The sequence below is a fragment of the Petromyzon marinus genome, chromosome 34 (assembly GCF_048934315.1).
Source record: "Petromyzon marinus isolate PM22_M1 ecotype Great Lakes invasive population chromosome 34, UKy_Petmar_22M1.pri1.0, whole genome shotgun sequence".
Classification (NCBI taxonomy): domain Eukaryota; kingdom Metazoa; phylum Chordata; class Hyperoartia; order Petromyzontiformes; family Petromyzontidae; genus Petromyzon; species Petromyzon marinus.
In genome coordinates this window covers 5,868,332-5,882,117 of record NC_133700.1, presented here as the reverse complement: position 1 = coordinate 5,882,117, position 13,786 = coordinate 5,868,332, and the positions used below count along the sequence as shown (strand labels likewise).

At 45.4% G+C, this 13,786-nt stretch overlaps 1 protein-coding gene across 9 annotated transcripts in view; it reads left to right on the top strand.

Moving 5' to 3' along the window:
- The window catches only part of UBR3 (ubiquitin protein ligase E3 component n-recognin 3), a 158,510-nt gene that overhangs the window by 11,401 nt on the left and 133,323 nt on the right, over positions 1–13,786 (top strand). For all 9 annotated transcript variants that reach the window (XM_076071656.1, XM_076071662.1, XM_076071655.1 and 6 more), the window contains exons 6-14: positions 344–402; positions 1,058–1,124; positions 7,455–7,579; positions 9,395–9,623; positions 10,256–10,432; positions 10,978–11,111; positions 12,015–12,101; positions 12,555–12,620; positions 13,059–13,148. In XM_076071656.1, coding sequence (XP_075927771.1) covers positions 344–402; positions 1,058–1,124; positions 7,455–7,579; positions 9,395–9,623; positions 10,256–10,432; positions 10,978–11,111; positions 12,015–12,101; positions 12,555–12,620; positions 13,059–13,148 — 1,034 coding nt within the window. The remainder of the gene's footprint in view (positions 1–343; positions 403–1,057; positions 1,125–7,454; positions 7,580–9,394; positions 9,624–10,255; positions 10,433–10,977; positions 11,112–12,014; positions 12,102–12,554; positions 12,621–13,058; positions 13,149–13,786) is intronic.

Genomic DNA, 13,786 nt, shown 5'->3' with positions numbered 1-13,786 from the left:
GCCAATGGAAATAAATGCCGCCAGAATGGTCATTAGAGCACGAATTTCAACTTTTTAGAAATAAAATCTAAATAACATTTTACAGGGATTGTTGTACCGTTATTGGTGACCATGCTGACCATCAATTATCCTCCACTTTAGAACAATTACTTTAAAGCATTACCTTAAAAATTAAGGTGAAGGTACATACACCTAAATTTAATGCAGGTTTACCTTTCCTCGGCTTTGAAGTTGATAAAACAACGTTCAATTATGTTTTAATTAATCAAGCGATCGGCCGCTTTAATTAATGCACGTGTCGTTGAGACGACCTGCTGATGGACCGACCTTATCGTGTTCACAGTGCTTGGAGACCGTATTTCGACGATCGCAGATGAAGGATCGGAAGTTGATTCGGAGAAGGTAACTGTGCATCTGCAATACCAACAACTACTCGGAGCACCTGGACACAGTTGTTATCAATTATTTCTCCGAGGGATAGCTCTAGGTCAGGTATGTCGAGTATCTAATACAGGGGGATAGGGTGGCACAGTGGTCATCCAATTTTTGCTAAAGATATGCCCATGTGTCGCATCACCAAACAATAGGATAAATTGCCAAGGCGTTTTGTGACCCTGTGACTTTCAATTTGACTCTTCCGCCTTGTCTTGGGAAAAAAAAAACATCGACCAGATAGCCGTGAATTACAGCAAGCGAGTTTCTTAGAAATAAAATGGTGTCGAGATGTTGACTAATTTGCCTGGTGTAGAGGGGGTCGTGGGTTCGATTCCGACTCTGACACCTGTATATTTGGAGTTTGCATGTTCTCCCCGTGGTCACATGGTTTTTTCTCGCGATCCTCCAGTTTTTCCCTCCACATTTAGAATCAACATTCGTTTAAGAGTATTTGGCTACTATACATTTCCACATGATAAGCCACTTAACTGAACTATCATTTGTGATGGCCAGGTCGCTTCTGAAAAAGAGCTATACAGCTCAGCGGGCCTTATCTGGTAAAATAAAAAATAATGTTTAGTTTAGTAACCTGTGTTTCGCGATGCACGTATATGTGCCACAGTACGACCAGGAGGAGGAGCCGCACAGTCTTGGGCGACGGAAGAGGTTCAAGATCGCCATCCTCGGCGGTGGGTGTCAAGAACTGAGCACACAACACGGGCGTGTGTGTGTGAACTGAATCTTGTGATGAACACCTGGTGACTATCTTTTGACAGTCTTTGCAAATCGTTATCACCATCGGCCAAGACGTTGCCATCTCTCGTGGTTTTGCGATGCAGCAGTCCACCTGTGCCACTAACTCCATATTGGCAGCAGACATCCCATACAAATATTCGCAAACAAATCGGTTATTTGAGATGTAACTAAATTAAGGCCATGATTTGGCATTGTACTGAGAGCATGAGCCCATCGCTACATTATATATACAATTGCCATATTTAAATGAGCATATGCACGTTTTGGCGGTAAACTGGTGCAGCATAACACACTGGTCCTCATAAAACAGTAAAAAAAAACATTTAACTGACATTCGTCTGCCAACTGCCTCGACATCACGAGAACTGATTTTGACGCACCACCCTGCAAGATTTTATGACCGGGGTTGCGAATTGCGGGAAAATAAATTATCGCGAAAAATGTTTTCTTTATGCTGCGCAACAGTGTACCACCAATACGTTCATATATTTGATTTATATAACAACAGGAATAAGCAATGATTATATACTTTAATTATAAACACTGGCACCCTTTAATCAATGTTTTGGATGGGAACAAAGCAAACCGATAGGAACCTTCATCCCGTACTTTTTGTTTTTTTTCGGTAAAGTCACGTAGGTAAAATAAAATAAATGAAAACAACTAAATTAAATCACGACGTTTTGGAGGCAACACAAGCTTCCGTCTTCAGGTGGAAACCGTCACAGCAAAATTGCTGTATCAGTCACCCCTCCGTTGTTGACAAAATTAGCATCAATTTGTTGCAAGTCACTAGCGGTTGTCACGTGAATAGGCTGGTCCCCGCCACAGGATTATGAAATTTCCACCACTGACTCGGACACTCCCAACGGATATAAACACCGCCCATCCCTCATTTGAGCACGTGAACACTTAAGAACTTTCATTACTGATAATGTATCACTCTCAGCGCTCAGTGCCACCCACCACACATCAGTGATGGACTGTCCGGCGACACAGGTGAACTGGCGAGTGAGTGGTCATTGCTTAGGCTGGGGAGGACAGAGTGGCTGGGAGGTCGTGGTGGCTATTTTTGAGTCGACGGTGCGTGTGGGGATGTTGGAGGTGGACCGATAGGTGGATATTGGGGATGGGTTTGGGGGAGGGGGAGAAGGTTTGGAAACTCCTCTCCCGTCAGCCGGAGTGGTCGCGTGGGGAGCGCGTGCGTCTTGACCGATGGAACTGCGCTATTAATAAACCCGCCTGCCCGAGCCACAGAGAACACGCGCGCAATCAGCACTGTAACTCTCATACTCGCCAATGCACTACCGCGCATTCACACGTGCATGCATGAATTCACGCACGCACACTGTAGCATGCACGTACGCACTAAAACGCTCCTACGTTCGTAGGCTGCAATAGACGTCTACGAATGTGCACAGATTTACACTATGAACCCTGTGATCCAAATTTCATTCCGGCCATGGCTAACGTCGCCAATATACACTTACCAGCGCACGTTCAAACAACCCATATAACTGGCATGACATAGGGAGGGAGACCTTCATTCATCAGGGATTGACAAAGAGCTGTAAAGTATTTCTAAAAAGCAGTTATTGATTTAGATACACGTTTTGTCAGGATTGCCGATAACCTCCAAGTATTGTGATGTTAAAGATTGATTTCCTAAATTCTGATAAAAAAGGGTCCCATAGATATCCCTAAGTTCTGTTAATGCAATTATTTGTTACGGCATTACAGACATTTTCTGATACAATGCTGATGTTAACTTTGTAAAGCTAGTTTAAGTTTTGTTGACCTATGGTAGGCTCAGGCCAGATTCGGATAACATCTGCCATGAATGTACATGGACAGAAGTTGAACTTGTTTTGCCGACATCATATGGCTATTTGTGAGTGCACATTAGACTGTAGTTAAGCCATCATAAATCGTCCAAAGCAGCGCAGTAGGTTCTATAATGCTTTTCGAGTTATGGTTGTTGTAAGATTTTATCAAATGTTGAAAAAGATCATGAATGCTCATAACTGAAAAGACCCTAACTAAAGCTTCATGTGGATTGACAGGATAGGCATCTTCTACACAACTATATGCAATGATGACATCGCTTTGCCTGATTTGAAGTGAGATGTCACAGGTTTATAAAACTCCCAAACCCACTGGTCTACGAGATGTCCAGCAGATGACAGTACAGCAAATAGGCTGTCAACCTGTCTGTGTTCACTTTTGAATCTCATCCCCTCGTATATGTAATTGGTTCAATTGAGGCGCACACTTGAACTTGGAGGCAACACGTTTTATTCTACTAACATCACAGTAACTGTTAATAACAACATAGGGTGGTGAACCACCGCTCCTATACTAACTATATACACGTGGGGGGGAGATGGTTATTTACACACTGGATGGGACAACTACTAAATCGGACTAGGACAGCCAACACGCTGCCTGGTCCACGTGCACGAAGAGCACGATGACGAGGGTTTCTTACCAGAGATTAACAACCCTGGTCCCCCCCCCCCCCCCCCGGGGCTCGGCTTTTATCCCTGCGGCGTGGCCAGGTCCCGCCCTTGGCCACGCCCCTTTTCCAGATCCTTCACGACGGTTCAGGACCCACATCACATGTTCCTCTCACCCCCTCCCTGGTCCTCGTTACCACCTCATCCGGTCACGTGCCCCCTCGGGATTACTCGGCCTCTTCACTGGTATGCTCACTCGGGTGCCAGGGAGAGGCTCCGCACATCCAGTACCGCTCACACGGTGCTGTCGCTATACTATAGTGCCATCATCAATGACACTACATCGTGGGGCTATCTCCGAGTGCTCTCGGATTTTTACTACGCGCAAACAAAAACACTCCTTGAATGAGTTCTCCATTCGCTCCACCTGCTGCGATATTCGGGCAAAGAAGCTCCCACATTGGAGAGCTGTACAACACAACCTCGAAAACCTCACGCAGCAATACACCTTAACAGAATGGGCCAAACTTCTCGTTGCTTGACCTTTATGAAAACGAGTCTGGAGACTTTTTGATAAACGAATGACATTATTTTAATGATTAGCATCAGTGCTCTCTTGCAAGGTACCCCCCCCACCCCCGCCAGCTCACATGTCAGCCTTGATAAGGGAGCCCTGACGCTGTAAACACAGCAGGGTTAAATATAGAGAGGCATGTGGTCATGGGAGGCTGTGGCTGGGCTGGGGTTTGAGTGACAGGGTTAAGGAACACGAGGTATCGCTGGCTACGGTTGCACGGGGTGGGTACATTGAACTTGGGCTTGACCAGATGAGGGACGTGCGCCACTTGGTGTTGTAGATAGACCCTTGCTAGTTGAATCGGGAGGCTCATGATGGCCAATGTCCAATACATTTGAACCAATATTTCTGAGATCCTAGATTTTAAATCTGGGCTTGTCAAGCGCAGCGAGTATATGGTCCCAGCTCGGTAACCAATGACCGCACAAAAAACATGTATTAAAATTGGTTTTCGCTTGTGTGTTATTATTTGTATTATTACGTGTATTATTACATTTCTTTACCCAGGAATGTCTGATTGAGTATCAAAACTCTTTTCCACGAGGGTCTTGCCAAGTATTTTTTTCCAGCAGGGTTCAACGTTGCTAAGTGTAATCCCAATTGAGTAACGTTGCAGGTAATATATCAGCGCGGGGATGTTTGGCCAATGCCAGTTCCATTTTATCGTTTTTTTCTTAGCTTTGCGACGAAACTGGAGAACCTGGAAGAATCTCATACAAAACAAGGGGAACATACAAACGCCACATAGGCGTCCGAGTTCAGAATCGAACCCAATAGTTTTTGCTTTGTACTACGGTGCCATCCTGCTGCCATAAGTGTATATCCCAGCCCTTTGAAATATTTTTTTCAAATTAGTGTTAATATACTGCGTATATCTTCTTGGTTCTTTCGGTAAAGTCACATAGAAGGAAAATAATAAAAATAAAACATAACAAAATATTTATTTTATAAAATATGTATTTTATTATGTTTTATAAAATATTTATTTTATTATGTTTTATTTTTATTATTTTATTATTTCCCTTCTACGTGACTTTACCGAAAGAACCAAGAAGATGAATCCCTGCAGTCACGAAATACTGCGTATAGTCCATGAGACGGCATATATTGTTACAACGGTACCACTTTTAGTTGTATAACTTTATATATACAATGGAAGTTATTTGCAATGGAAATACCCTCTATCTGCCTTGATGTAGTGGCCGATAAAAAGAGGGTCCCTGTAGGGTTAATGGGATGGTGAGTCATAGTGGCTAGTTGGCTAGTTGGGCATGAGTAGGATTAGGGTCTGGAGGTAGTCTAGTACTAGTGGCTGGTTAGCCAGTTAGTGGTGAGGTAAGTGGAATTGTTCCGACTAGTGGCTATTCGGTTTGTGGGCTAGTGTTTGGCCACTGTCCTTTCCCAAAAACGCGTTGACCCTCCCCATTAAATCTTGTAGCCTTTTCAGTTATTTGGCCTTTCTGTTAATGACTCCAAGTAGCAATTAAATAAAGGGAGGCTTCTTGACTCACCTGAGATGTGATGTTGACGTCCTGGGTTCATTGTTACAAACTTAAACCACAACCCACTTAGAATATTTAAAAATGAGTGCGGGAAGCAGTTTTTACACTTCGATACAATTCTGACAACCTAGATTAAATTGCTACCCACATTAGTGGCACCTGTATCTTATCCCATTCTGGGCCTCCGCTAAATTGACTCGGGCTGCAATAAACCATAGTGTTTTGTCGACAAAGGTGGCCAGATGTAGTGTTGATCACACAACCCTCTCATATGTGATGCCAATTCTTGTGATTAGTAGGTATTTGCTAAACAGTATTTGTCCCCTGCGGTCTGTACAGATAACTAAAGGAGTCCTTATATTTTAATATATATGGGCTTGTGTGTGGGGAGCAGCACCTCAGTGGTTAGCATGCTGCATTACAGACCCAGCGAGTTGGGTTCCATTCCTGGCCACAGCTAAGTGGTGTCGTAACCTTTGCTGGGCGTCCTCTTTACCGACTCGGCCTTAAATGAGTACCTGATGCAGTGTGCAGGCAACAAACCGTGGAGGAAAAGTTGGCCAGGCATTGTGCTGACTGACCACACTAACCCGTCATGGGTCATGCCAATTTTGAATAAGTGCTCACAAAGAGCACTTGCCTTAGCAGTCCGTAAGGCTAAATTGAAGATATGCCTATTTCCACGTGTACACATGCAACCAAAGCAATGTGTTTTTTTTTTAATCCCCCCCCCCATATAAAGTATTTCCCAAAACAATCGAAAACAACGTTGAGGATATATATGTGCATTCACGCAGCGCGAGTGACGCTCCCTGCCGTGAGCGATGACGGAGAAGCATCGGTACCAATTTCGGTGGAGAGTTCTTCATGAAAATCTCCCTATAAATAACCCCAGTGGCAACGGGGGTGGGATGGAGGTAGCACTGTGACTCGATAATAGCACGGTCGGTACTGAAGGAGATGAGACGCACCAGAACATTTTGCTTTATCCTTCATGTTACGGTTAAGTTATTGCTTTTGTGTGGAGCGGTATTTATGCTCATTTGGCCTGCTCAGGCAAGTATAGTGTGGTTCTTATCTTTGTGGCCATGATCCAGTGGGAAAAATTCCACATTCCTACAGCAGAGGCACTGATCCCAAAGGATAACCACTGCTATCTTTTTGTAAAGTGGTACTCATTTAAATGATCCTGGATGGATGAGCGACTCAATTGACTAACGTGACCACGCGTGACTGAAGCCTGAATGTCATTGGGGCAGTTCCAGAAATTAGCCAACCACACAGGTAACATTTGCAAAAGCATCGTAATAATAATATATATGACGGTATAATTTTGAATGTAATTCTCGATAGTTTTACAAAATATGAGTCATTTATGGATAAGTCACTGGCTTGACATGTACAGGAAAATTAATGCACGTAGTCATAAGTAGCCAATTGACTTAATCGCCGGTTGACTTTTCTCCACCCTCTTATCTTTTCCCATATCTCCTATCTCCTCTCACTCATCCTTCCATCACCTTCCACCATCTCCAAATTTCCCACTCCTCCCATATCCTCCCATCCCTTTCATCACTTCCAATTTCTTTCATCTGCTCCAACCGTCCTCATCTCCTTCCTATTCTGCTATCTCCACTCACTCCTCCTGTCACCTCTTTTTACCTTCCCAAATCTCCTCCCACTCCCCAATCCTCTGCCACTCCACCATCTGTCCCCCATTGGGAGCAGGCTCATCAGGGACACTCACTCACAAATGCTTCTTGGAGGAACTTCTCTTCTGGACGGTCAAGTACGAGTTCCCGCAGAAGATGGTGACACTGCTGCTGAACATGCTGCCCGACCAGGAGTACAAGGTGACATCTCGACGCGCGCCACTCCGTCTCTCTGTTTGTTGTTCGACTCTATCGCTGAGTAATTCTCCACCTAGATGATGATAATACTGCACACACTGATTTAGGACTTCTCCGCTAACCTTTCGTATAATTGTCCCCCCGGTTACATTTGCAATTGTATCTGTTCATATTGATCTCCGTCTACCTCTGTTTCTCTTTCGTTCCGCTCTGTACCAAATATCAACAGTTTTTCCAGGTTTTCCCATCACGCCGAATTATATATCCATTGTATTTTAGTTTCCATTATGGTTTACAGACTAACCTTTTCACCAATGGCTTATAGTGCCCTTCTGTTGGTTCTTCTTTCTGTCCAAGGGATAGCATTAGTCCTCTACAGCACCATAGTGCCATTTGCAATCAGAAGTTCATTACTTTATGTCAGTTGGAGTTCCACTCACTATATGATTTCTCAGGTGGCAATAACATTATTTCCACTTTGTGGGCAATCAACTGTGGTTGCCCCATATCGTGCCTGGGCTCAGTCATAGAATAATGATGTTCCACTCAGTCCTTTGTGTGCCTTCGTGTTTCTCTGCGATTCCTCGCCTCTCTGAGTCATTCTCTCCGTGAGTGAGTGAGTGAGCACTGTGCAGCGCGTTACGAGTTTAAATTATCATGGAATTTCCACCTGGCTCAGAGTGGGGAAATTATTTTTATTTGACTTGACATTCACCCGCATGTCAAGATCCTCTACAGTAATGGAGAACGGGCAAATCTTAGGCGGTTAAGAAAGTGAGGGTTTCGATTTAAAGCTTTCGTGACTGCAAGGATTCATCTTCTTTGGTTCTTTCGGTAAAGTCACGTAGAATGAGAATAAAATAATAAATTGATCAAATAAAATAACACTGTCTCGTCCCTTCACCTGATGAAGGCCGCTTGTGTTGTGACCGAAACGTCGTGAGAATATTATTGTGTTATTTTATTTTATCAATTTATTATTTTATTCTCATTCTACGTGACTTTACCGAAAGAACCAAAGAAGAAAATGTGAGGGTTGTCCTGTTTGTGGGAATCGGTGGTGGTTTTTAGGAGAAGGTGGTAGAGATGGTTGGGTGTAGGTTTAGGGAGGCTGGAAGACTACGGTGTTGAAGTGTTTGCAGCGATGGAGTGTTAATGTCTCCCTGCTCAACCGAGCTTTGAGGCGACGCTCAAATTTGTTTGTGATTTTGAGCTGGAATTTGAAATTCCACACTGCCATGGTTGCACTTATTCTTTCCCTCGGATGACGATTATTCAATTGGCACAAAATGGTACCCACTTTGAATACTATTTTTTTTATAGTTATGGGCTTAATGAACCCCCAACTGGAATTGTAACTTTATGCAAACTGGCTAACATCCCGGTGGCTAACATTCCCAGGTCCAAATTTGCTAAATTAGAAATGTGACCCCAGATTACCTTATTTGGAATACACATAGCAATCAACGTCCCCCACTGCCAGACAAATGCCTATTTGTGGGCCAGGTGCTAGGTCACCTCGTACCCACAGATGACACCTGTTAATGGGGGTGCCCTTTCGAATGTGTTCAGATGAGATGAAATTTAAAGAGGCCTGAGACGCCCTGCTATACAGGACGCTGCATATAAAAATAAATCGTATCGTCATTACCATAGGAATGTAGAGTTTCACCTGCAGGTGATGTAAACCACCACCCAACGCGTATTTCGACAGGGGGGAAACACTCTAAACTCTACTTTTTTTACGGTAACCCTAACCTTGACCCTCCAACTCTGACCCCTCCATCCTTGTCCCCTGTTCTGCTCTCTTGGGGGCAGGTGGCCTTCACCAAGACGTTTGTGCAGCACTATGCATTCATCATGAAGATGCTGATGCGCTCCCATGAGTCAGACACGCTCTCCAACCGCATCGTGCACATCAGCGTGCAGCTGTTCAGCAGCGAGGAGCTGGTGCGCACCGTGCTGCACGAGAGCCACCTGCTCAAGGTCATGGTCACCGTCCTGCTCGACATGATGATGACCTGCCTGGTGAAGAGCCCGCTGCAGGGTGAGCAAGCTGGATGGTGGGTGGGCACGGGCTCAAGGCTGTGGCGGGTGATGAGGTTTGTGCAGAGCAGTTGAGCGTTTTGTAGCTTGCGGTCAAGTGCAGGCATGTTGATTGAGCGGGAGGTTGAATGAGTGGGCGGGTGAGTTTAGTTCTTGAGTTAGAAAAATAATGATCTGTTTGTTAGGTTAGCTTGTGGACTAGCAAGCAGTTGAGTGGTTGAGCTAGTGAGTGGGTAGGTGCAAAGGCTGGTTGGCGGTGGCAGTGTGTGAAAGTGAGTGGGTGAGTGAGCAGCTGGGTGAATAATTAATTGAACGAATTTTAATGTCAGTAAGTGAGGGGATGAGTGAATGAGTGAATACATAAGCGACTGGGTAAGCCAGAAGGTAATACCATCGAGCACATTAGCTATTTGTTGAGCAAATACGTGATTGAATAAGTAAGTGAGAGAGTGGGTGAATTTGTGTGTGCGTGGGTGAGTGATTGAATGAATTTACACACTACCAGGATATGGGCTAGAGAACAGGTGAGTGAGTTATTGGGCAGATGAGGTATCAAGGAAGTGAGCGTTAGTTGACAATACCCTTGGTGGGGCCTTGTCCCCTTGCTGCCTTCCTCTCTGCTTGTCTCGGCAGACGAGGATAACTTCAACCTGGTGGTGAACTGCGGGGAGGCTCTGCTGAAGAACAACACGTATTGGCCTCTCGTCAGTGACTTCATCAACATCCTGTCGCATGGGAGCGTCGCCCGCCAGTTCCTGCACGATCACGCACTGCTGCAGATGTGGATGATGTTCCTGTCCTTCTTCCAGGGTGAGTGTCATGTGTAGCCGGGTAGAAAGATCGGGAGTGGTAGTGTAGCCGTTAGCGCACTGCACTACGAACTTGGTGACCCAAGTTCAACTCCCGGTCACTGCTAACGCCAGTGATAATTATCCAAACTGGTCCTGGGCCTCCCCTAGCTTGACTTGGCCTTGCTGGTGCAATGTGTAAACATTACCACTCGGGAGACAAAGGCAGCTGGGCGTGGTAATGGCCACCCCCACTCCCTCTTGTGCCGTGCTAGCCTTCATAGGTGCTCGCTAACAGCACTTGCCCCAAAAGTGTGTTAAGGCTTTACAGGTGATCTTTGTCTCGTTGCATTGCAAGTCATACGAGCGAGTTTCTTCTATAGAGACAGATGATGATCGTCATCATCATCTATGATCATGCCACTGCTGGTGGGTCGTTTGTGAGGAATTGGCAGCTTGTTGACGATGACAACCGCTCTTTTGCACCACAATGACTGTTGACGCGCACGCGCTCGTTGTGCTGATCTACAGCGACTCCTTACTGCCACCCATCTGCTTCTGTGGCAGGCATGAACCTGAACCGGCGCGAGCTGAACGAGCATGTTGAGTTCGAGTCGCAGACGTACTACGCCGCCTTCGCCGCCGAGCTGGAGGCGTGTGCTCAGCCCATGTGGGGCCTCCTTGCGCACTGCAAGACGCCGGTACACACGCGCACACACACGCGTACACGCCTACACGTGTATACAAATGTATGTGGGGAGCGTGAGTGTAGCGGTTAGTGCGCTGCGCTACGAACCTAGCAACCCAAGTTCGATTCCCGCTCATGGCCAATGCCAGTAACGATTATCTGAACTGGTCCTGTGCCTCCCCTAGGTCGATCCAGCCTAAAAAAATTGCACCTGGTGCAGTGTGTGAACATCGCCACTGGGGAGACGAAGACAGTCGAGTGTGGTGCTGGTCACCCACCCCCTCTTGTGCCGTGCCAGCCTTCATCGATGCTCGATAACAGCACTTGTCCCAACTGTCTGTTAAGGCTATACGGGGGGGTGGGGGTGTGTTTTTTTGTCTTTGCACACGTGTACAAACATCTCTGTACGCGTACATGTGTGTCTGTCTTGTGGGGGCGCACACAAGCACGCACATGGAGATATTGCCTGACGGTAGCGCATTGGCTGCTTGTTGCAGAGGTTCGCTTTTCGAAACTGGCTGGCTGAGCTGGTTATTACTGTGGGTGTATTAACCATAAAGATTCTACGTACCATCTGCTTCACAGTGGATGTTAAAGATCCCCTGTTTTTCTTCGGATTTGAAAACGTACCCGCAAATTATTCAATTGCGATTACACATCGCAATCTTGCCCCCATCCGGCAGAATGATGCTCGCTCAACGCACAGGGACAGCTGCCGCTGGGGGTGACCTTTCTCATGCTTGAAATGAGATGCGATGTAGGTTGCTTCTCACGTGTAAAGCACCCTGAGACGCCCTGGCCTAAAGGGCACTCTATCAAAAACAAATGACTATAACATAATATTATTATCAAAAGCTATCAGTGTTGGCATCAAGCACGTAGAATCAAATTGCTTCTGTACCGTGTGTGCGCACAGGAATCGGCGGAATACACACGGACGGTCATTCGCTTCTGCCTGGAGCATCTGCAAGACTGGTTTGATGCCATCAACTTTGTTGACGAGGTACTGACACACGTTGGGTTAGTTTACAATATTATTATAATTTGAATTAACATTTGATTCTTAGATAATTATCAGGGGGTTTGCTATAATTATTTTTAGACTAGCTCTTTGTTTGATGTGGATTTTGATAACTGTTGGGACAATTATGAAAACAAAGTTTTGCCTTTGTGCTGGTGTCTATTTCACTCATCGCTGTACTTTATTTTACTTGCTTTGGTTTTGTCATTTCACTGCCCAGGTCATTCTTGCAAATGAGACTCATCCTGGTCTCTCAAGTTCTCACCTGCTTAAACAAAATGAACTTGAAACTTGAGTGATGTTCGTACGTTAATTGAGAACTCGTCATTAGAAGGGATGGTGACTGAGTGACGAGAGTGGTGTCAGAATGTCAGCCAAAGAAAGAACACGCCCCGGAATTGTCGAGTCAAGGATTTGCCGATCTTTCTTTTGCAGCCGGCACCAAACCAACTCACGTTTCACCTGCCCCTCCACCGCTACTATGCCATGTTCCTGAGCCAGGTACACACATACATACAGATATGCACAACGCCTACAACTGTAGCTGGCACCTCTCATCTGTAGTCAGACGGTGCAGCCTTTGCCAATCATAATGTACTGATGGGGCGGTCTCAGTGTTTTGGGTGAATGCTTTGTGCCCAAGTTTTAGTGGTCATCCACATGCATGCTTGTTTGTGCACAACCGTGCATATGTGTGCCCGCACATGTTTGCCTATGTTTGTGTGTGGTTTTGTGCATTTGTGAGGTCATGTGACACACATGTGTGGCTAAGATTGTGTGTGTTAAGTGTGCGAGTACATGTATTGGGAGTGTGCATGCTTTTGCATACGTGTGTGCGACTGCTTTTGTGCTTGCGTGCTCGTTTGTCCACATATGCCTGACTGCGTGTGTGAATGTGCATTTGCCTGCATCTGTGTGCCCATGTGTATGTTTCACCAGGCTGTGCGCTCCCAAGATATGGATCTGGATTCCCTTCTTCCAGATTCTGAGCTGCTCATGAAGATGATGGTTCACCCCCTGCAGATACAGGTGAGATCCAGTAAATCAAAGATTAATTGTCACGTTCCACGTTAACCCAGATTCCCAACCATTCACTGCATGGGCCCACCTCGACAGAACCATGCACAGTAACAACAACAGAACTCCAGGATAGAACTGAAACACTTAGATAGGCATTTGCATTGTTTTATTTGTCAGCCCATGCGAGTGTTGTAACACTCATTCAAATGTATCGGGATCAGTATCATTTATAGAAGACTTGATTTCTTTATAGATGCCTTCAGCACGTGGGAATGTATTTCAGAATTAATTTGGCTCAAGGGGATCTGGTTTCAGGATAAGTTGTGCTGAGGCTTAGCTTTCCAGTAAGTCGAGTCCTAAGTGTATTGACACTTAACCACAGGTGAATGAGTTTGTACGGTCATTGTCTTAAGACATCTCTTGGAGACGAGGCTTTGGAAATGGGAGTCTTGTCTAGGTTTAATAGCAACCCTTCTACATTTGAGAAACGAATCGATACTCTTAAAGAATTCAATCAAAGCACTTTGAGGTGCTGGCACAGAACCGAGTATTGAACCCCCTATTTATAGTTCTAGCCATGTGTTCACTTGTTGGTAAGATATAGGCCACCTCTTGTGATTGACAAGCGAGTTGTTTTTCCCAAATAG